The sequence below is a fragment of the Macroventuria anomochaeta genome (genome assembly GCF_010093625.1).
Source record: "Macroventuria anomochaeta strain CBS 525.71 unplaced genomic scaffold BU25scaffold_36, whole genome shotgun sequence".
Classification (NCBI taxonomy): Eukaryota; Fungi; Ascomycota; class Dothideomycetes; order Pleosporales; family Didymellaceae; genus Macroventuria; species Macroventuria anomochaeta.
In genome coordinates this window covers 374956-393795 of record NW_022985397.1, presented here as the reverse complement: position 1 = coordinate 393795, position 18840 = coordinate 374956, and the positions used below count along the sequence as shown (strand labels likewise).

The 18840-nt window shown below is 53.8% G+C and overlaps 8 protein-coding genes across 8 annotated transcripts; 5 read left to right on the top strand and 3 right to left on the bottom strand.

The window, feature by feature from the left end:
* Nucleotides 1-390: 390 nt before the first annotated feature.
* BU25DRAFT_349886 (cytochrome P450) lies at nucleotides 391-2122 on the top strand (the record flags this gene model as incomplete). Its single annotated transcript, XM_033703277.1, has 4 exons — nucleotides 391-728; nucleotides 782-1125; nucleotides 1177-1687; nucleotides 1735-2122. The coding sequence occupies 4 exons, from the start codon at nucleotides 391-393 to the stop codon at nucleotides 2120-2122; spliced, it is 1581 nt and encodes a 526-aa protein (XP_033557803.1).
* Nucleotides 2123-4335: 2213 nt separating this feature from the next.
* BU25DRAFT_451323 (DEAD-domain-containing protein) lies at nucleotides 4336-8267 on the bottom strand (the record flags this gene model as incomplete). Its single annotated transcript, XM_033709748.1, has 7 exons — nucleotides 4336-4490; nucleotides 4737-4956; nucleotides 5017-5239; nucleotides 5849-6061; nucleotides 6224-6444; nucleotides 6488-6663; nucleotides 6782-8267. The coding sequence occupies 7 exons, from the start codon at nucleotides 8265-8267 to the stop codon at nucleotides 4336-4338; spliced, it is 2694 nt and encodes an 897-aa protein (XP_033557802.1).
* Nucleotides 8268-8410: 143 nt separating this feature from the next.
* BU25DRAFT_414344 (Brix-domain-containing protein) lies at nucleotides 8411-9909 on the top strand. The gene is made up of 2 exons (XM_033707254.1): nucleotides 8411-8654; nucleotides 8722-9909. The coding sequence occupies exons 1-2, from the start codon at nucleotides 8463-8465 to the stop codon at nucleotides 9883-9885; spliced, it is 1356 nt and encodes a 451-aa protein (XP_033557801.1). The 5' UTR covers nucleotides 8411-8462; the 3' UTR covers nucleotides 9886-9909.
* Nucleotides 9910-10025: 116 nt separating this feature from the next.
* BU25DRAFT_400689 (uncharacterized protein) lies at nucleotides 10026-11315 on the bottom strand (the record flags this gene model as incomplete). Its single annotated transcript, XM_033704979.1, has 2 exons — nucleotides 10925-11315; nucleotides 10026-10860 (listed from the first exon to the last, which is right to left on the bottom strand). The coding sequence occupies exons 1-2, from the start codon at nucleotides 11047-11049 to the stop codon at nucleotides 10026-10028; spliced, it is 960 nt and encodes a 319-aa protein (XP_033557800.1). The 5' UTR covers nucleotides 11050-11315.
* On the top strand, nucleotides 11287-12901 carry BU25DRAFT_400687 (HlyIII-domain-containing protein). Its single transcript, XM_033704978.1, has 2 exons — nucleotides 11287-12140; nucleotides 12203-12901. Exons 1-2 carry the CDS (start codon nucleotides 11583-11585, stop codon nucleotides 12617-12619), a joined length of 975 nt encoding a protein of 324 aa, XP_033557799.1. The 5' UTR covers nucleotides 11287-11582; the 3' UTR covers nucleotides 12620-12901.
* Nucleotides 12902-13108: 207 nt separating this feature from the next.
* On the top strand, nucleotides 13109-14753 carry BU25DRAFT_177347 (uncharacterized protein). Its single transcript, XM_033700877.1, has 2 exons — nucleotides 13109-13711; nucleotides 13760-14753. Exons 1-2 carry the CDS (start codon nucleotides 13146-13148, stop codon nucleotides 14577-14579), a joined length of 1386 nt encoding a protein of 461 aa, XP_033557798.1. The 5' UTR covers nucleotides 13109-13145; the 3' UTR covers nucleotides 14580-14753.
* Nucleotides 14754-16052: 1299 nt separating this feature from the next.
* Nucleotides 16053-16513, bottom strand: BU25DRAFT_349973 (uncharacterized protein; the record flags this gene model as incomplete). Its single annotated transcript, XM_033703285.1, has 2 exons — nucleotides 16053-16298; nucleotides 16340-16513. 2 exons carry the CDS (start codon nucleotides 16511-16513, stop codon nucleotides 16053-16055), a joined length of 420 nt encoding a protein of 139 aa, XP_033557797.1.
* A 948-nt stretch (nucleotides 16514-17461) lies between these two features.
* On the top strand, nucleotides 17462-18789 carry BU25DRAFT_414340 (L-lactate dehydrogenase). The gene has a single exon (XM_033707253.1). It carries the CDS (start codon nucleotides 17511-17513, stop codon nucleotides 18711-18713), a length of 1203 nt encoding a protein of 400 aa, XP_033557796.1. The 5' UTR covers nucleotides 17462-17510; the 3' UTR covers nucleotides 18714-18789.
* Nucleotides 18790-18840: the final 51 nt, after the last annotated feature.

Here is an 18840-nt window from a genome sequence, read left to right as displayed (position 1 = left end):
GCGAAAAGTGGTGCTCGAACATTTGCGGGTGTCATAACAATCCAGAGGAGATTTGCGATATCGATCGTTTGCGCTTGCGGCCGTTGTCAAACTTTAAACACTCGATGTTCTGGTTGACAAACGGCAGCTTGTGCGAGGATTGCGGCCCCAGGACCGGACGCTCGCTTCAACCCGCTGTAGCGCCGCTAGGTGCGATAGACCGCGGCATCACAACCCAGACGAGCTAACATGCCGAAACGCGAACATGCTATCCACGACTGTCGCAGAGGGTCCTGAGTCCCCGCTGCAGTCAGGAAATGATGCGATGGGCGAGGGGCAAACGCTATACCTTTGTCTTTTTCTCACTCTTCCTCCTCTCTTCCACTTGAGCCACTCGGCAGGGTCGTCAACATGGTTTTTGTATCGTCTACCGGCCTCGTTCTGCTATTTGGCTTTGTCGCCGCGTACTTCATCAACAAACTTGTCAACTCGAAGAAACATGAACATCCTTTACCGCCGGGTCCCAAGGGTCTTCCTTTGCTTGGAAATGTCAACGACTTACCGAAGCCAGAGGGTGGACTTGAAGCTCATCATTGGCTAAAGCACAAAGACGAATACGGACCGATCAGCTCTGTTACTGTTCTTGGTCAAACAATTGTCATAATCAACGATGCGCAGATTGCACTTGAGCTCCTCAGAGACCGAACGCAGCACCAAGCTCGACCTCATCTGGTCTTTGCGAGTGACATGTACGTTGAAGCTCAATACAGAAGGTGGGACGTTGCGCTGATGGTCGATGCAGGATCGGATGGAAGAACACGTTGGCGTTCAGCGGCTACACGGACAACTTCAAGATTCACCGAAAGAACATCGCCAGTGTTGCTGGTAGTAACACATCTCTCAAGCTCTTCGACCGCGCCCAGGAAGAGGAATCTGTCCACTTTCTGCTCAATGTCCTCGACTCGCCAGAAAATTTGTTCGACCACATCAAGAAAGAGGCTGGTGCCGTCATTCTCAAGATCACATATGGATACACTGCGGAGCCCAAGGGCAAGGACCATCTTGTTGACATGGCTGGCAAGGCAATGCACGAGTTTTCCGAAGCAACGATTGCCGGAAAGTGGCCAGTGGACATTATGCCATTCTGTGAGCAAAGCGGGGATTCTTGATTGTGGAATCAATTCTGACTTTATATAGTGCGATATCTTCCCGATTGGTTCCCAGGCGCCAGTTTTAAGCAGATCGCCCGCGATATGGCCCACCAGTTGGAACAGACTACAGAACAGCCCTACGAATTCGTGAAGCAGCAAATGCGCGAGAAGAAGCATAAAACCTCCTTCCTCTCCCAGGCTCTCGAGAATATCGGCACAGACGCAGGAATGGAACGCATCCACAAGTGGTCCGCATCTTCAATGTACCTTGGTGGCGCCGACACTACCGTCTCCTCCTTGATGACATTTTTTCTTGCCATGACCGTGTTCCCTGAGGTTCAGAAGAAGGCCCAGGAAGAGCTCGATCGTGTTATCGGCGGCAGCCGTCTGCCAAATGCAACCGACAAGGGTAGATTGCCTTACATCGAGGCCGTAGTCAAGGAGACTCACCGCTGGCACCCTGTTGCGCCTCTGGCGTTGCCGCATGCTGCTACACAAGACGATGTCATCCGCGGGTACAGAATTCCTAAGGGTGCATTAATATTACCGAACAATTGGTAAGCATCTTTCTTGCTCTTCAAGATGCATGTTAATCATCAAACAGGTGGTTCACTCACGACCCAGCCGTTTATGCTGACCCAATGACCTTCCGCCCTGAGCGCTTCCTCGGCGAGACACCCGAACCCGATCCTCGCACCTGGACTTTTGGCTACGGTCGCCGTGTCTGTCCAGGTCGTTACGTTGCTGACAACGCGCTATTCATCACCATCGCGCAATCACTGTCGGTGTTCAAGATCGAGAAGTTGGTCGAGAACGGCAAGGTTGTGGAACCTGAACTGAAATTCGAGCCCGGTGTCGTCAGCCATCCAATTCCGTACAGGACGAGCATCACGCCGAGAAGCGAGAAGTGTGCGCAGCTGATTAGGGACGCGGAGACAGAGTATCCATTTGAGGAGAGTGATGCTCAGGCGTTGAAGAACATCAAGGTGTAGGGCAACTGGCGCGACGCGCAGGTCGGTAAACAAGCGAGAGATCTGGCTGAACAAGCAAGATTGACTTCGTCGCACTGTTGGCGGCTTCCGCTGAGCCTCAGCCTCGAATACTATTCGTCTCCATCTTTCCAACACTCTTTTTCAATGGTATCGTTCGCATCCTAGCTTGATCGTTTTAGCATGCGAATTTCTAGGACCCAGCAGCAGCCATAGAGTTCATACCAGAAACAACTCATCGCAAACTGCGACTGTGGCTGAGGTGACGACAGATAGCATTGACTTTCCGATCGAGTTTGTCCTGAGCTCGACCGCTTATCAGAGTTCGTTGATGTAGATCTCACACAACCTTCCGGAGATTCGAACAAACTACTGAAGGTCTCTCCAAGAGCCATCTCGGTACAATACCCAAATATCGAATACCAACATTGTACCGGGAAACGATCGTGTCTTGAGCTCGTGCGGACCTTCATGTGGCTAGGTCGATGGAATTCTGCAGCTGCGCCTCACCCAACGCCCTGTCAACACCTCAGCCTCGTGCGCCTGAATCAACGTCGCCTTTGAAAACGCTGGGTCATCCCTCTTGACATGGCGTTGTCCGTCTGGCCGTCTTTCATCGCAGACTAGTCAAGACTCCTGCCGTCTTGAGATCCTCCGACTCGCAAGCATTGCAGCCGCGCACAACAATGAAAACCCTCTACACCACACCGGAGCCTCGATTTACCTAATGGCGTCTTTATCTACGCCGAAATTGATGCGCCTGCTTCACGTATTGCTAGAAGATGACAGGGGCCTCGTTCAGATCTTTTTACGAAAGGAACCAAAACTCACATATACCACTCTCTATCGTTGCCTCTCCTACACTTCGGAGGACCAGTCTCGGATACTTTAATACATCCTCGCCCCAGTTTACAAAGTCACATTGAGCTTCTGAAGCTTTCAAAGGCCGACCGTACATCCTCTATACAAACACTGGACTTCTGGACAACATTCTCCCATAGTTACAATTCGAAATGTATGCATACTTGCGACAGACTCTATAGCCTCGTAAGTTTCATCGTCCAAGGTTGACTACGGAGAGGACATCGTCGGTCTGTTCTGGCGATTTGTACATTACATGTCGGCATGGCGGAACCTTCATGTGTAGCGGTGTGGACCGCTGTAGAATACTGATAGCTACGGTAAACGATATCGTAGGACTATCGGGTTGATTGAACACTACGCTGAATTGCTGTCTAGCTAGGAGGAGACGATTATATACCTGACCTGTAACACACTAGTCCAGGGTGGTCGATCAGGGGTATAGTCAGACACCGTACGGACCAACCGATACCGCAACATCATGTACTATTCGGCAAAACTGGACCTTCTTCCGATGCCTCGATGATTGTGTACCTCTGTTCCAAACCCTTGAAGTTCCTCCGGCCGGATGACTGTGAGTTTTGTTATAGCAAGGACGGACATGAAACGAAGGTGACTGGGAACATTGTGCTGCAGGTTGTTGGCGAGTTAGCGTACGAGGACTGGGACTCCGAATTCTGGCAGCGCAAGCGTTACTGTCGGCTCAAACTGACCGCCGTGACGTTATTTAATGGTGTGTACGTCGGGGGCTTGAATGACATGAAAGGCCGTCTTTGGCCGTCGAAGATGTAGCGTATACAATGCTGGCGGTGCGAACGCTGATGAGGCATTCTCGACAGTCAATCCGAACATTTGTCGATTTGAAACAAGACCTGTTGTGGGCTAGTGGACAAAGGCCTGATAGTCGGTATATGGTGACGACAACGACGCAACCTCTTTGCACTCAGTTCAAGTGAAGATCGGAACCCACTTTACGAAGTTCTTCCGCTGATACTCAACCTCAAGACTGCACCTTCCAATTCGAGCACTGTTGCCGGGGACCAACTTTAAGCGACCGTTGAGGAACCAACGTTCCCCCACGTTTCATCTTGGCTTCGGAAGATAACCTGTTTGGCAAGACCCACGTGGTAGTGTAACGCCTCTCATTAGGCGAGATCTTACACATGCAGGGGTCTGCATCTTACTATCTCGCGACACTCTACCGACCGACAACACCTAACACTAAGTATGGAAGGTGTAATTGTCCCTGTGGCAGCTACGTCCACTCAATACTTGAGTCAGGGTCGTGATGACGGCATGAGATCGCAAAGTAGCGTCTACAAAAACCGCACATTCCGCCGTCCTTTGTCCTCACCCTAGAGTCCGGTTATTGCCCATCGTTCTTGCACTTTTTCGAACAGGACACACAATATGCGGTTCAACATCTTCGCAGCACTCAGTCTAATGGCCTCCACAGCCGCAGCTGCAGCAGTGGACTCACGCGCCGCCTCGCAAGGCTTCCGCTCAATAACTTTCAACATCCGCTACGCGGCCTCAGAGTCAACCTACGAGCGTCCCTGGTCTATCCGCGGGCCTCTTGTGATATCGCAGCTGAAGAATGTGACTGCCTCCGCCACTTCAGCGAGCAACATACCCGTCATCGGCTTGCAAGAAGTCCTGCACCAACAGTTACTCGACATCAAAGCGGGTCTAGGCTCCTCCTGGGCCCATCTAGGAACCGGCCGCGATGACGGCAAGCAAGCCGGCGAATACGTACCTATTCTGTACCAGCCCTCTGTTCTCCAACTGGTCTCGAGCACGCAGAAATGGCTTTCTCCCACACCTGATGTGCCGTCTTTCTGGCCCGGCGCCGGCTCACGGCGGTACGTTATCGTCGGCGTCTTCTCAATCGTTGCAACGGGCAAGAGAGTCATCGTAGCCAACACGCATCTCGACAACGCATCGCAGACCGCACGCGTGGAGGGTGTCAAAGTCGCCTTGGAAACAATCCGCTCCGTACAAGCACAGTTCGGCTCTGATCTGCCCATTATACTTACCGGCGACTTCAACTCTTCACCCGGCACTGGCGACGCGTACGGCACCACTGCCTCCGATGGCCTGCTCAGCGATCTGCGCACTCTAGCCACGCCGGAGCAAATATCCGGGCCAGAGGGAACCTTCAGTGGGTTTGAGCCGGGAAAGGAGCCGAATAGCCGCATCGACTTCATCTGGCTGGGTCCGAATGCGACGAAGACGTGGGAGGTGAGGGGGTATGCAGTGCTGGGAAATGTTATAGGAGGAGTGTATATCAGTGATCACCGGGCGGTGCAGGGCGATGTTACGCTTCGCTGATTTGGTTCGAGTATTCACTCCCCAATCTTTAGGGCAAACGAAGACGTGTACACCGTCATTGCTGGCTTCTACGCTTCCTAGCAACGGAATCGTGAATCTTCCGTCCTTAGCGGCGCCCATGTGTTGCTTTTCGTCAGAGCCAATCTCGTCTCTGTACCTCGCCTCGCCATTTCTGATGTCGACCGCTAGGCAATGTAATCGCGCGGTCAAGTGCATACAGTAGCCCTCTGTGCCTTCTGCTAATCACCATCGCGCAGGTGACAAGCTTGCTGAACGTAGTGAAGGGACCGCAGAGACTCGTCAAGTTCGTAGGGTAGCCGAGCGACAGTCCGACATTGCCATATGCTGAGGCGACTTCGAAGAACATCGAGAAGACCGAGAACGCCTCCACAGATCAGCTGACGTCACACAAGAGAATTCAAGCCACTGGTATCAAAGGCCAAGAAACGATGGAAGGCAAGCACTCACCGGACCATCTGGATTCATAACCCTCTTACTCTCCGCAGCGCAGTACAAAACACGCCCAGAAAGACGTACTACAGGTCGAAACTCGATTGGTTCCTCGATTGGTTCCTCGATTGGTTCCTTGAGTGCGTGATGAGGTATGTTTTGCTACCCTTCTGTTCATCGACATCCTCGTCGCCGCTGTGCAATCCTATCGACATGTCTTCGTAGTCGCTGCTGTACCGGATAGTCATGCGAGTGGGTAGACCGAGATGTACATCATCATCATGAGACTCAACTGAATGGCTGGATTGACATTTGCGCGATTAAAGGCAGCAATGCCGGTGTGGTGCTGCTTGAGCTTGCTGCGGCAGGGGTGGACTTGATCGCATCCTCGTCTTCATCAGGTTTTCCGACCCACTGATGCATCGTAGCGCATGTTCAGTTCTGTCCCACGACGGTACTTACAAATCCGAAAGCCCCCACGGGCATGCCCGTGAGACCATCTGTGAGCGAGAACCAGCCAGGAACCAGTGGTCGGAATGTGCCGGTGGGATGTACACGCAGCGCAGCACATGGTCAGACCGGACCAGAGAAACAAGGTCAATGGCAGCCAAACACTGGGTCTGACCTTGTGCAGAACCAATGCATGCGGGATAAGAGCCACAACGTTGCTGGACGATGATTGGCTGGAACCCAGTGGTGCCAATGGGTTTGCAAGCCTGCACTCACCCAGCAGTAGATATCGATACGAGGATACTGTACTGGCTGCCCTTTCGGGTTGAGGTCTTCTCTCATACCAGCGACGTTGTGAGCAGTCAGCTGCAATGCATTTGCGAAAATGACGTATACGTATATAAGCATTACGCGATTGGGACGTTGTGTACAGCTCAGTGCAAACTCGAGATCTGGACGTGGGATATCATACTCAGCTCCGCCATACCGAACCACTACCTGCACTCTATCAACCCTCCTCTCTATCCATATCGGCCCTGCCCCTCTTCCCCCTCATGCCTCCCCTCCCACCTCCTCCGCCACCTCCTCTCCCCTTCCCCCTCTGCTCGTGGATCAACTTCATCTCCCTAACGGCGACCCTCTGCGCCTCGCCCACTCTCTCGGCGTAGACAAGCGCCTCGTCCTTGGGCACGACCTCCTCTTCAATCTTCGTGCCCAGCGCATTCTCAATCCTCAGCCAGATCTCGACATCGTACTGCGTCACGAAGGACACGGCTTTCCCAGACTTGCCGGCACGCGCGGTGCGGCCCACACGATGGACGTATGTCTGGCTGTCGGAAGGAAGGTCCAGGTTGATGACGAGGTCGACAGAGGGGATGTCCAGGCCGCGCGCGGCGACGTCGGTGGCGACGAGGATGTCGCGCGATTTGGACTTGAACTTGCTGAGTGCGCCGAGACGCGCGGACTGGGAGAGTTGGCCGTGCAGCGGGATGGCGCCGAAGCCGAGGGTGCGCAGAAGGACGGCGATGCGCTGCGTTTCGTTGACGGTGCGGGTGAAGATTATGGTGGGGTGCCCGATGTTCTCGTTGAGCAGGTGGATGAGGAAGAGATCTTTGTGCTTGTGGGGGAGGAAGAAGTAGCGCTGCAGCAGGGTGGAGACGACTTGGTGGCTGGAGCTGGAGATGGACACGCGGACGGGGTTTTGCAGGGCGGCGCGCTGGAGGGACTCGACCTTGGAGGACATGGTGGCAGAGAAAAGGTAGGTGTGGCGTCCGTCGCGGGGCAGGACTTTCAGGATCTTGTCGAGGACGGGACCGAAGTCGAGGTCGAGCAGGCGGTCGGCTTCGTCGAGAACCATGTACTTGAGGTAGCGCAGCGAGAAGCCTTTTGTGTTCTCGAGGTGGTCGAGCAGGCGTCCGGGTGTGGCGACGACCATGTGCGGCCGCTTTGACAGGGCGATGGCCTGCGGGACCATGTCCATGCCACCGACTAGGGTTGCGCACTTGACGTTGATGATGCTGCCGAGGGCGTCGACCTGCTGCGAGATTTGGTACGCCAACTCGCGGGTGGGCGCCAGGATGAGGCCAAACAGCGGCTGGGGCTTCTCGAGCAGCGCCTGCAGGATCGGCAGCACGAACGCTGCCGTCTTTCCAGACCCCGTCTCGGCCAGTCCGATAACGTCGCGGCCGTCGAGTGCCAGCGGAATGGCCTGCGACTGGATGGGGGTGGGGTGGGTGAACTTGAGCGCCTCGCAGGCGTCGCATAGCTCTTCGCGCACGCCCAGGTCGGCAAACGTCTTCTTCGCCTCGTCTTGTGCTGCATCGCCGGCCGGCTTGTCTCCGGTTGTCCCCTCTTCTCCCGCCGCCTCTCCTCCGGCCTCCTCTTCCTCGTCTTCATCGTCGCTGCTCTCCGGCGCGGGGGGCGGCGCGGGTTTCGCGGGCTTCGTCGCCTTTGACGGCTTCTCTGCCCTTGACGGCTTCTCTGCCCCCGCAGGCTGCGCTCTCGGCGGCGCCGCAGCAGCCGACGTGTTCAGCTTCCTCTTCTTCAACGCCGACATTGTGCGTGTGGATGCAGGCGCAGCCTCGGTCGTCGCTGCGGTTCAGAATAAAATCCTTATCTTATCGGCGCGCAGTCTTGGCGCGGAAAAAAGTCCCCAGTGCGGACCTCCGCGATCTTCGCAGCGACACAACTGCTGCAGAACACAACTGCTGCAGAACACAATTGCTGCAGGACACGACTCCGCACCGGCAACATGGCGCGATCAGGAAGGAGCAGCCAGCGCAAGAAGCAGTCGGCGGCGGACAAGCAGATGGCGAAGAAGAACGACGGCGCGCCCAAGAGCATGGTCATCCGCATTGGCGCGCAGGAAGTCGGCGGTGCAGTGAGCCAGCTGGTGCAGGATGTGCGCCATGTCATGGAGCCCGACACGGCCGTGCGGTTGAAGGTACTGCCGTCGCTCACCCCCCCCCCCCCGCGACTCCTCCCATGCTCACATGCTCACATGTTCACAGGAACGCCGTGCAAACAAACTGAAAGACTACACCACCATGTGCGGCCCCCTCGGCGTAACCCACCTCCTCCTCTTCTCGCGCTCGGAATCCGGCAACACCAACATGCGCCTCGCACGCACCCCGCACGGCCCGACCCTGCACTTCCGCGTCGAAAAGTACTCTCTGTGCAAAGACATCGCAAAGTCGCTCAAACACCCACGCACCGACCTCACAGCCTTCCAAACGCCCCCACTCCTCGTCATGAACAACTTCCTCACCTCGGACGCGGCGCGGGAAACTCTGGGCGACGCCGCGCCCCCAAAGCATCTGGAGAAGCTCGTGACAGACATGTTCCAAGGCCTCTTCCCACCCATCCAACCCCACGCCACACCCCTACACACAATCAAGCGCGTCCTCCTCCTCCACCGCGAGCCTCCCAGCCCTGAGACCGGGAGCGTGGCAATCTCCCTGCGACACTACGCCATCACAACCAAAGTCACGGGCCTCCCCAAGGCCCTGAGGCGTTTGCACGCGGCCGAGAAACTGATCGGTCATGGTGCGAAGAAGGCCAAGGGGAGGAGTCTGCCGGATCTCGGGAAGCTGGAGGATGTCGCGGATTATATGCTGGATCCGAGCGCGGGCGGGTACACGAGCGCGAGCGATACGGAGGCGGACACAGATGCCGAAGTAGAGGTTAGCGCGCCGGTCAAACAGCGCGTTCTTTCCCGCCGTGCGAAAGAGAGACTAGCGGCTGGCGACGAGAGTGCGCGCCGCACCGTCGCTCAGGGGCCGAGGGTCGAGAAGAGGGCTGTGAAGTTGGTGGAGCTGGGGCCTAGGATGAAGTTGAGGCTGACAAAGGTCGAGGAGGATGTGTGCTCGGGCAAGACCATGTGGCACGAGTTCATTACGAAGTCCAAGGCTGAGGAACAGGCGATGGAGAAGAAGTGGGCGCAGCGCAACGCAGTCAGGGCCGAGAGGAGACGAATCCAGAAGGAGAATGTCGAGAGGAAGAAGGCGGAGAAGGCGGCGAACGGTGGGGCTGCCGAAGGAGATGATGACGACGATGAGATGGAGGGCGAGGAGGACAGCGAGATGGATTATGACGAGTACGATATGGATGACGATGTGTGGCATGATGAAGATGGGGGCGCCGAGCAGGATGAGGATGAGGAGATGGAGGACTGAAAAGCGCTACATATACGTCCAATGATACCCTTTCGACACTTCATCTATGCATTCGGCGCTTCATCTATGCATTCGGCACTTCATCTGCGCATTTCGACCCTTCATCTACACTTCATCTATGCCGTGCGCTTTGCCCGCGCTCACCCCTTCGCCTTCACCCTCCTGACAACAACCCTCCTCCCCTCCTCCAGCTCCCACCCCACTCCATCAGCAACCAACCCCTCCCACCCCTTCCCCGTCGCATCCTCCACCCACCGCCTATCACACACCAGATAACTCTTCCCAATGACTTTCAGCGCATTCACCCGAACCCCCTGCTCCGCAAACCCACACAGCGCCCGCTGATACCCATCGACCCCCCTCTTGCACCTCCAGAACTGAACCCAGTTGTCACTCACCAGCGCTCCCAATATCCCCTCTACCCTCCTATCCTTATACGCGAACCTGACTTTCGTTTCCCTCGCCCCCGCCAGATCTCCTTGTCGGCACGCTTGGTCGAGGATCTGGTAGCCCGCGTATTCTTGCAATTGACTGCTCGTGAGGGGGTTCCGCGGGTGCAAGCTGTACAGCAGGGTATGTAGAGCGGGCAAGTAGGACGCCCAGTCTTTACACAGGATCGAGACGTGGATAGTGAAGAAGTACGCTCGGTGCGCGAATGCATCTGCGCGTCCACTCGCCGTCACGCCTTCCCTTAGTTTCCGCAGCGCAGACAACACCGTGCTGAGTTCTTGGGCGGACAGTTTGGAGGCTGCGAGCAGCGCGGGGGAGTTTGCGCCAGACAGCGGTGCGGGTTTGGGGGGCGCGTGTTTCGAGAGACTCAAGCTCGAGAGATTGGTGCTCAGGCTTGTAGACGTAGGGTTGAGATTTACAGCCGCGAAGATCGATTCGAGGTCTGAGCGGTTGAGCGCGCAGAGCTTCATATAGCGCTCGGTTATGCGGTTTAGAAAGGTTTCCTGTGTGCGGAAATCGTTCAGTCTGGGCGTTGTTAGTGTCGTGTCCAGCTTGGGCGTGAAGGGGAGATGGCGGGGGAGGCATGTACCGTGTCTCCCCTTTACTCGGCAGTCCGTAGGATTCTAGCACGTCTTCGCGGACGGGCTTGAGGCGGTTCCATGCGCCTGATGCGCCGCGACGGCTGCTGGGGCGGATGGGGTCGGAGGACTTCATTGTGGCCGTGAGGTCGTTCGAAGTGAGAGTTCGATAGAGGAGGCTAATGTCGAAGCCTCAAGGTCGTGCGTGGTCAACCCATCTCAGCGGCGGAAAGCGCGAAGCATAGTTGTTGTTGTGAGGTGTGAGAGAAGGTGGGGTGTAGGAAGATTGGAAGGCAACTGCAACCGCGTGGCAGGCGTAGCCGAATGACGTCTATTCACCAACGACGACATACAAAGGGTATCGCTCGTCACTCTCGAAACCCATTGTCACAAACCTACATGTTTAGCGGGCCTGATACCTCAGCGGCGGCACAGTTCGTATGAGGGTCGATATGAATGCAGCCAGGGCCTCGCGACAAAGACCGTATGCAGCCTAGCTCACACTTGACATCGAATGTCTTTCGAGAATATCTAGGGTTGCAAGATCATCAACAACCCAACATTTTCTAACATATGGTAAAGTAGATTTATATACATCTACGAACCTCGGGCCTTTGGTTTGGCAGCATATCAAATACTTACTAACCTTCCTAACCGCCTCCATCAGACATGGATGCAACCAAAGAAGTAGCAGCTAACGCTACAAACACCGCTGCAAATACCACGAAAGACCTTGGAGACGCAGCCACACGTGTCGAGAGGAAGATCGAAGAGAAACTCACATACCTCTGGCACGAGATCGCACCCTGGCAACAAGACAATGCCTACATAACCTCCGGCTACCGGCCGCAATCAAACTCCTACGCCAAGTCCTGGAAATCGTTGCTCTACATCCACAATGAAACCGTCAACATCTACACGCACCTCCTCGGCGCTCTGGCCTTCTTTGTTACCTCCTATTATCTCTACGGTGAGCTCAGGCCGCGGTATGAAACAGCCAGTAAGGAAGATGTGTACGTGTTCAGCTGCTTCTTTGCGGGTGCGGTGGCGTGTTTGGGCATGAGTGGGACGTATCATACGATTCAGAATCACTCGCATGAAATTGCTATCTGGGGAAACAAACTCGACTACCTAGGTATTGTGATTCTGATCTGGGGCTCGTTCATTCCGGTATTGTACTACGCTTTTCAGGAGGAGGTGGGGCTGATGAGGACTTATTGGACGATGGTATGTTGACCTTTGCGTTCATCTCATACGTTGTTGGGAAGTGTTGCTAATGAGACGTAAAGATCACCACACTGGCAGCGGGCACGAGCGTTGCCTGCACACATCCACAGTTCCGCACCCCGGCTCTCCGCCCCGTTCGGGCACTGATGTTCGTACTTATGGGCCTCTCCGCAGTGTTTCCCGTTCTGCACGGCATCAACATCTACGGTGTGGAATATCTACGCAAGAGCATCGGACTTGACTGGGTCGTTCTGCAGGGCCTGTTGTATATAGCCGGCGCAGGCCTGTACGCAGCGAGAGTGCCGGAGAAGTGGGCGCCGGGCAGGTTTGATATTTGGGGCAGTAGTCATCAGATCTTTCACGTGTTGGTTGTGATGGCTGCGGCGAGCCATTTAGTGGGATTGGTGAAGGCCTTTGACTATGCGCATAGTCATAGGGCGGCAGTTGACGGGGCAATGGCTTGGGTGCATAGTCTATGATATCAACGTCCGGCGGCGACAAGTTACTTGGGTCGTGAGATGGGGCGTCGCTGGCTCGTGCCTCGTTCGACAAAGAAGATACCAGGGGCTCTGGTCTTCGGACTCTTGCCCCGCTGTTCGAGGGCTCCCGATTCGGTCTTCGTGATGCGTGGCTGTTCTACGGTAGCTGCGGCTAGGGCTTTGGCGCAGGCGTATTTAGATCTGCATTGGACCGCAGGCGTGCATTTCTTTACGAGGCAGAGTCGACACGGAAGTTTCTAGGGATTCTCCAACACAAGCGACAATTCGACGTTCCGTTGACCCCGCTATGATCGCGTACGCGCCTGCATTCTTGGTGGTGAGGGTCAAAAACCGTTGGTTGGCTGGTAGTCTGCAGCCTCGCCAAACCCACTGGTTCACCGGTCGACACGTGCACAAGACATGTTTCTGTCATCACCACCTATATTTTTCGATGCCCTCAACTTATTTCGAAAGCTTCCTCTACCATTCGAGTTTTCACCACTGATTCTTTCCAATTATTACCATCATGGCGGAGATCTTCGGCGCAGTCGTAGGGGGGGTAGCTCTTTCGACCCAGCTTACGCAATGCGGTAAAAAAATTCGGAAGGCCATAAAGAAGATCAAAAGCTCGCGACGAGATATCTCAGAGCTCGCAGATGATACCGTCATTTTTGCTGGCTTGTGCGAGGGCTTTTTGCGTGCATGTGCTGACGGGCGCGAAGCACATATTGGTAGATCCTCGTCGATTGGATCTCTAAACATCTGGATCAAGAAGACATTGGCCGGGCTGCACGAGCTTCTGCGGAAGGTGGAGGCGTTGAAGCATGACCCAAGATATCGTTCATGGCAAGACACGCTCATTGCGTACCTGGAGTGGTTCTTCAGCACATCATCGGTGAAACACCTCCGGGCGAATATGGCTGTCGCAAGAGAGAGCATAAACGGATTCAGCAATCTTATGTGCATCCAAAAGCTCAATGAGGAGTTGCGAATGCTAAGAATTGCTCTGACACGACCTATGTCCCGTGCAGAGATTGAACGGAACTTGCGCCTGGAAATCGAAGAAAAAATTGACTTAGTCAAACAAGCAATGTAAGTCCGAATGTCACTGCCTTTGTCCGTTGAATTGACCTGTGATAGTAAGATAAAGAACTCTGTACATCGTACGAGGACAAGACAGTTAAGAGCTGCCACGAGAAATATCACGCAAAACCAGCCCAAAGGTCACTCCATCGATTTTGTGTCTGCTCCGACTGAACTGCTTCGGTTTACAACGTCGCTCGACACATTTGCAGAGGAAGTACTATCTTCACGCCAATCAAGCCGCCGGACCAACAGTTCTCGAGCATCAGACTATATAAGCACTATTTCTGAGCCATCGACTTCTACGCCTCAAAGGCCATCCATGCCAGCAACAACATCTGGAATTAACATCGAAACGAGTTCCTCAATTAGTACCGTTTCCACCAATTCGAATCAGACTCCTATCCTTGATCCTAGCTCGATATCAAGCGCACCGGCCATATATGATGATACCCCTGAGCCTAGATCCAGCCATAAATCCGCGAATAAGCCGATATATAGCAGTGGCGGGACAGTCGAGCGCTTTGACATGAGAGCAAGAGAGTACATCAACGACCCCGACGGCACCATTCTGAGTCCACCAAAGGTGAAACCCCACTATGCATCTACATCTATACGGAAGGAAACGCAAATTGGACGACATACTATCACATTGGACGCTACGGAGTTCACCATGAACACTCACTCACTACGCGTGGACAACTATGAAGTCGGGCTGAAGTTCTTCCAAACCCTCAAGGAGCATCAGGATAAACTCGACAGGCTGGATCAAGTACTTGGTAAGGGCGATGAGTATTGGTATGGTATTCCTGATTGGGTGATAACACCTACCGGAGTGACGATGCAAGCGACTGCTCTTGGGATACGCGATGTTTGAATCGGAGCTGCGTCTCATTAGGAAGACAACAAGCCAAACTGCCCTCGCGCGAACACCAAGGCCATACTCTTTGAGACTTCCCTCAGAAGCTACTCATCACGTGCTGGCTTGGTGGCGCTGCTTTCTGGTAGAGAGTAACGTTAGCCGGTCGGATCTGCATTTCTCCATCGCGGTACTATCGCAGCAAGTGCAACACCCTGTCAGACTGCCAGATGGCTCTCAAATCCCGAAGCTGCTTTACCTCCAGCAACAGCATTGCTCACACTCGACATCAGCCTACCATCCCCCTACTGCGTCTGTCCTCGCTTGCCCTGTCAAGGTTTAATATCCAATCAGCTCGAATCCTGGATGCAATGGCCTCGATATGCACTTTACGAAGTTACCGCAGAATGGCACACGACAAGACCCACAGAACGCCACTTAGGCCTCTTGCCGCTCCCGTGCGGTACCCCAGATTGTCACACCGACCATATCTTCATCTCCTTCGTCTCGGTCGAACCCGCTCCTAGATCCACACTGCGACCCTGGAGCCGTGACTTTCACCGACGGGCTTGGTCTCTGGTACCGGAAATGCCATTTTCAGTAACATCATCCAGGGCTCGCAGCCAATTTTCCACATGTCAATTGTTGCAAATCCATGCCAAATATTTTCCAATTTGCTTTGCTGAAGAAAGAGTCGGATGGAGGAACATCGAATACTCCAGGGAAGTGTTATCTTGAGCCGGTCGAATCCACAACCGCGCAATCATCGCTGTACTGGCACAGGCAAGGAAGATATATACGTTTCAAGTTCATTGGATTTACTGGGGATGGTGGCTAAGTTTACGGCATTGCATATGTAGTGGCTTTTAAGTGATGTTCTATGGCAGGTGAAGAACCGCTGCTATCCGTCCTGCACGAAAGAGGTGAAGCTTGGCAGCAAACAAGCCCTCACTATACTATGAGCTTCCTTACAGAGGATATCAATCATCAACAATTACATCGTCATCTCATCGCACATCGAAAATCTCCCGCCGTCGCACCCCATCTCACAACTCTTGCACAACTCTCTCACAACTCTCTCACACCTCTTTTTTTGTGGTTGATTCTAGATAGTTTTATTGTTGGAGAAGGTTTCCACAGGTATTATTTACCTAATTTGGCTATAGTGTTCAGAGTTACGTAGCCTCTCTGAGAGAGTTGAACGATTGATCTTACACCTCACTACAATACTTCAATAATGTAGCTGGCTGGCCTTCTGCCCCAGGCAAGATGTTGACTCCTTCACAAGCACCGTTGAAGGCTTCTCATCCCGTCTTCTCCGGGCAGAAGCAGCCTGCGCCCCCCAATCCAAGCATTCACTAAACTACCCCTCCTAGCGTTAAGTGACGGCATAGACTACGGCCAATGACATGCGACCACCCAAAACCTTGTTCGGTGAACGATCCGAGTCCCTCACTGTTGCTCTGGGGCCTTTTCAACAATCTCTAGTATCTAAAAAGCTCGGAGATACTTCTGAAGCCAGCGCTGGAAGGGATCTGTCCGCACCCGTGTCCCGAGATCCACTCTGAGGAGTCGAGTTTTGTGAACCTCGTGCAAGCTGGGGTCATCTCTTAAGCTGAATTTATTTTCCTCGTCGAGGAGGGACAAAGTTTCCGTGATCATGATGTTGAAGGCTGCGAGTGCTTTGTCTAGTTGTAGAGCTACCGCCAGCCTGGTTTGTGGACGTGTGGGAAGTATCTCCTACTGTACTGCTTTAAAAGGCCGCGTAGCTTGAGCACAAACTCATCAGTGATGGTGTCACCGATTTTGGGAACGCCGTCATCTTTTTTGCAGTGACTCAGCCCGAGCCGATCGATAAACGAAGGGCTGAGACCTAAGCTGAGGCCGGCTTGATACAAGACGTGATCCATCTCAGCAATCTCATTCTCGAGGAGATGTGTATTCTTGAGCATGTGAAAACCATGAAGGGTCAGATTGTTGTCGGTAGTGCTGCCGATCCATGCTTTGCAAATGTGTCTGTGACACCATTCCATTATGAAGGCTCAGACAGAATACTCGAGGCAGGCGTGGTTAGTAGCACAGTTCATAGTATTGTAAGAGCATCGTGAGTCTCTTGAGATTCAGACAAGGCCCACTCGAGTTGCTTCTTGTAATTGCGACGCGAAGGTATCGGTCATGCCGTCGATGCGCCGCCTTCTGAGCCACAGCTTCATTTGGGGGTGATTTTTCTTCAGCTGTAAATTCATGTCGTGCGTTGTCAATCATCGGCGTGAATTAGCAATGAGGAATGGTTGTGGTGTTGTACAAGCACGCACAGATTTCGAGACCGGTACCTGGTGCAGCACAGGTACACGAACCACCTGCCGAAAGTCATCACAAAATGTGTTTCGAGTTAAGATCACAGCACAGTACGGCTTGCAATTTTCTTGCACATCCATAGCACCACGGATTGATGCTCCGAGCTTGAAACCTCGGTGTAGATATAGTTTAGACTTCGCAAGAGCGAAGATTGATGCATTTCGACCTGGACCCTCAAGATCTGATAAGCGGTCAAATTCGGGGCAAACTCGACCGAGCCGTCAATGCTCGAGTATCATGATCTCTCCGAGCTGCGGTATTCCTGGGAACTCCAGCGTGATCGTAATCCGCGAGTACATGGCTTCTCAAAGTCCAAACTGCATTGTATCTGTATATTGAGGTTTGGGAATCAACGCGAGAATAAGCAAGTATAATCGAGATTCCCAGGAAATTCCGAATGCAGCCGCTTTTTATCAGATCCGATCACGGTTACTCCACTTCGGCAACCGCACAAGCGGGACCTAGTCCGCCGATCCCGGAGTCGGCGTCATCGACAAATTGATAAAGTGACTATGGCGCCGCCACAAGCCATTGTTGCTGTCGCCTTTCTACCCATCATCCCATCGACACGGGTTGATATTATCCGCCAACATGGCGTACAGCAAGAATATCACCGACCTACACTGTCTTACGATCGAGGAGCTGCGCGTCCTCGCAGCGCAGCGCATGGACAAGCAGACACGTGACTACTACAACGAAGGCGCAGACTCTGGCTCAACGCTCGCCGAGAACATCACCGCATACCAGAAATACCGTATCCGCCCACGCGTGCTCCGTGATATCTCCGTCATCGACACCACCGTTGATGTCTTTGGGACTAAGTCGAGCATGCCAATCGGCGCAGCCTCGACAGCTATGCACTGTCTCGCCCACCCCGATGGCGAGATCGCAACCGCACGCGCGTGCAAGGAACAAAACGTCGTCATGGGCCTGAGCAGTTTCGCAACGCAAACCCTTGAAGACGTGAAGGACGCAATCGGCATGACACCCATGGCGCTGCAACTCTATCTCTTCGAAGATCGAGACCACAGCGTGAAGCTAATCAAGCGGGCAAAAGCTAAGGGCTACAAAGCCGTATTGCTGACGGTCGACACGCCAGTCCTGGGACGCAGGAATATGGAAATCAGGAATCAGTTTACGCTGCCAAAGCATTTGCGAATTGCGAATTTTGCGAATCGGGATGATGAGAAGAGTGGGGATAGCAATACCAAGCAGAGCGCTAGCGAGTCTGGGTATCATGATGGAGAGAACAGGGTGCTGCCCAAGGGCCCGATTCGATTTCATACACATGCTGCAAATCCTACGTTGACGTGGGAGAAGGATATTGAGTGGCTGAAGCAGCAGTGCCACCCAGAGATGGAAGTTTGGGTGAAGGGTGTTGCGACGGGAGAGGATGCCCTGCTTGCATGCCATCACGGCGTTGATGGTATTGTGGTGTCGAACCATGGTGGTCGCCAGCTCAACGGCGCGTTGGCGACTATAGATGCGCTGCCTGAAGTTGTGCAGGCTGTAAGAAGTCAAGAGAAGAAGATCTCAGTACACGTCGATGGCGGCATTCGACATGGCACCGATGTGTTCAAGGCGCTGGCGCTTGGTGCGGACTTTGTATGGATTGGCAGGCCCATTCTGTGGGGGTTGGCGTACAAAGGGCAAGAGGGTGTCGAGCTTGCGTTGCAGTTGATTCGCGATGAGTTCAAGCTGTGTATGGGTCTTGCTGGTGTTACAAGCGTGAAAGATATTGGACCAGAGTACTTAGTCAAGATCGATAAGAGTGGATTCACGAGCCGTTTGTAGACCTGTCGATCAGTGATCGCTTGTAGTATATGTCAGTATTCTTCAAGGTGCAGCGCTGCTGCTATGAATGACAAAACTCCATTGCTGACTTTCCTCGGTAAACTCCTGAGTAATCCAAGCGCGAGTT

What these genes read in the sequence shown, in the direction of transcription:
- BU25DRAFT_177347 (XM_033700877.1), top strand. Translation starts at nt 13,146, where the DNA reads ATGGCGGAGATCTTCGGCGCAGTCGTAGGGGGGGTAGCTCTTTCGACC. An exon ending in GACTTAGTCAAACAAGCAAT is followed by an intron (nt 13,712 to 13,759) that starts GTAAGTCCGAAT and finishes GACCTGTGATAG; the next exon opens with TAAGATAAAGAACTCTGTAC.
- BU25DRAFT_414344 (XM_033707254.1), top strand. Translation starts at nt 8,463, where the DNA reads ATGGCGCGATCAGGAAGGAGCAGCCAGCGCAAGAAGCAGTCGGCGGCG. An exon ending in ACACGGCCGTGCGGTTGAAG is followed by an intron (nt 8,655 to 8,721) that starts GTACTGCCGTCG and finishes ACATGTTCACAG; the next exon opens with GAACGCCGTGCAAACAAACT.
- BU25DRAFT_414340 (XM_033707253.1), top strand. Translation starts at nt 17,511, where the DNA reads ATGGCGTACAGCAAGAATATCACCGACCTACACTGTCTTACGATCGAG.
- BU25DRAFT_400687 (XM_033704978.1), top strand. Translation starts at nt 11,583, where the DNA reads ATGGATGCAACCAAAGAAGTAGCAGCTAACGCTACAAACACCGCTGCA. An exon ending in TGAGGACTTATTGGACGATG is followed by an intron (nt 12,141 to 12,202) that starts GTATGTTGACCT and finishes TGAGACGTAAAG; the next exon opens with ATCACCACACTGGCAGCGGG.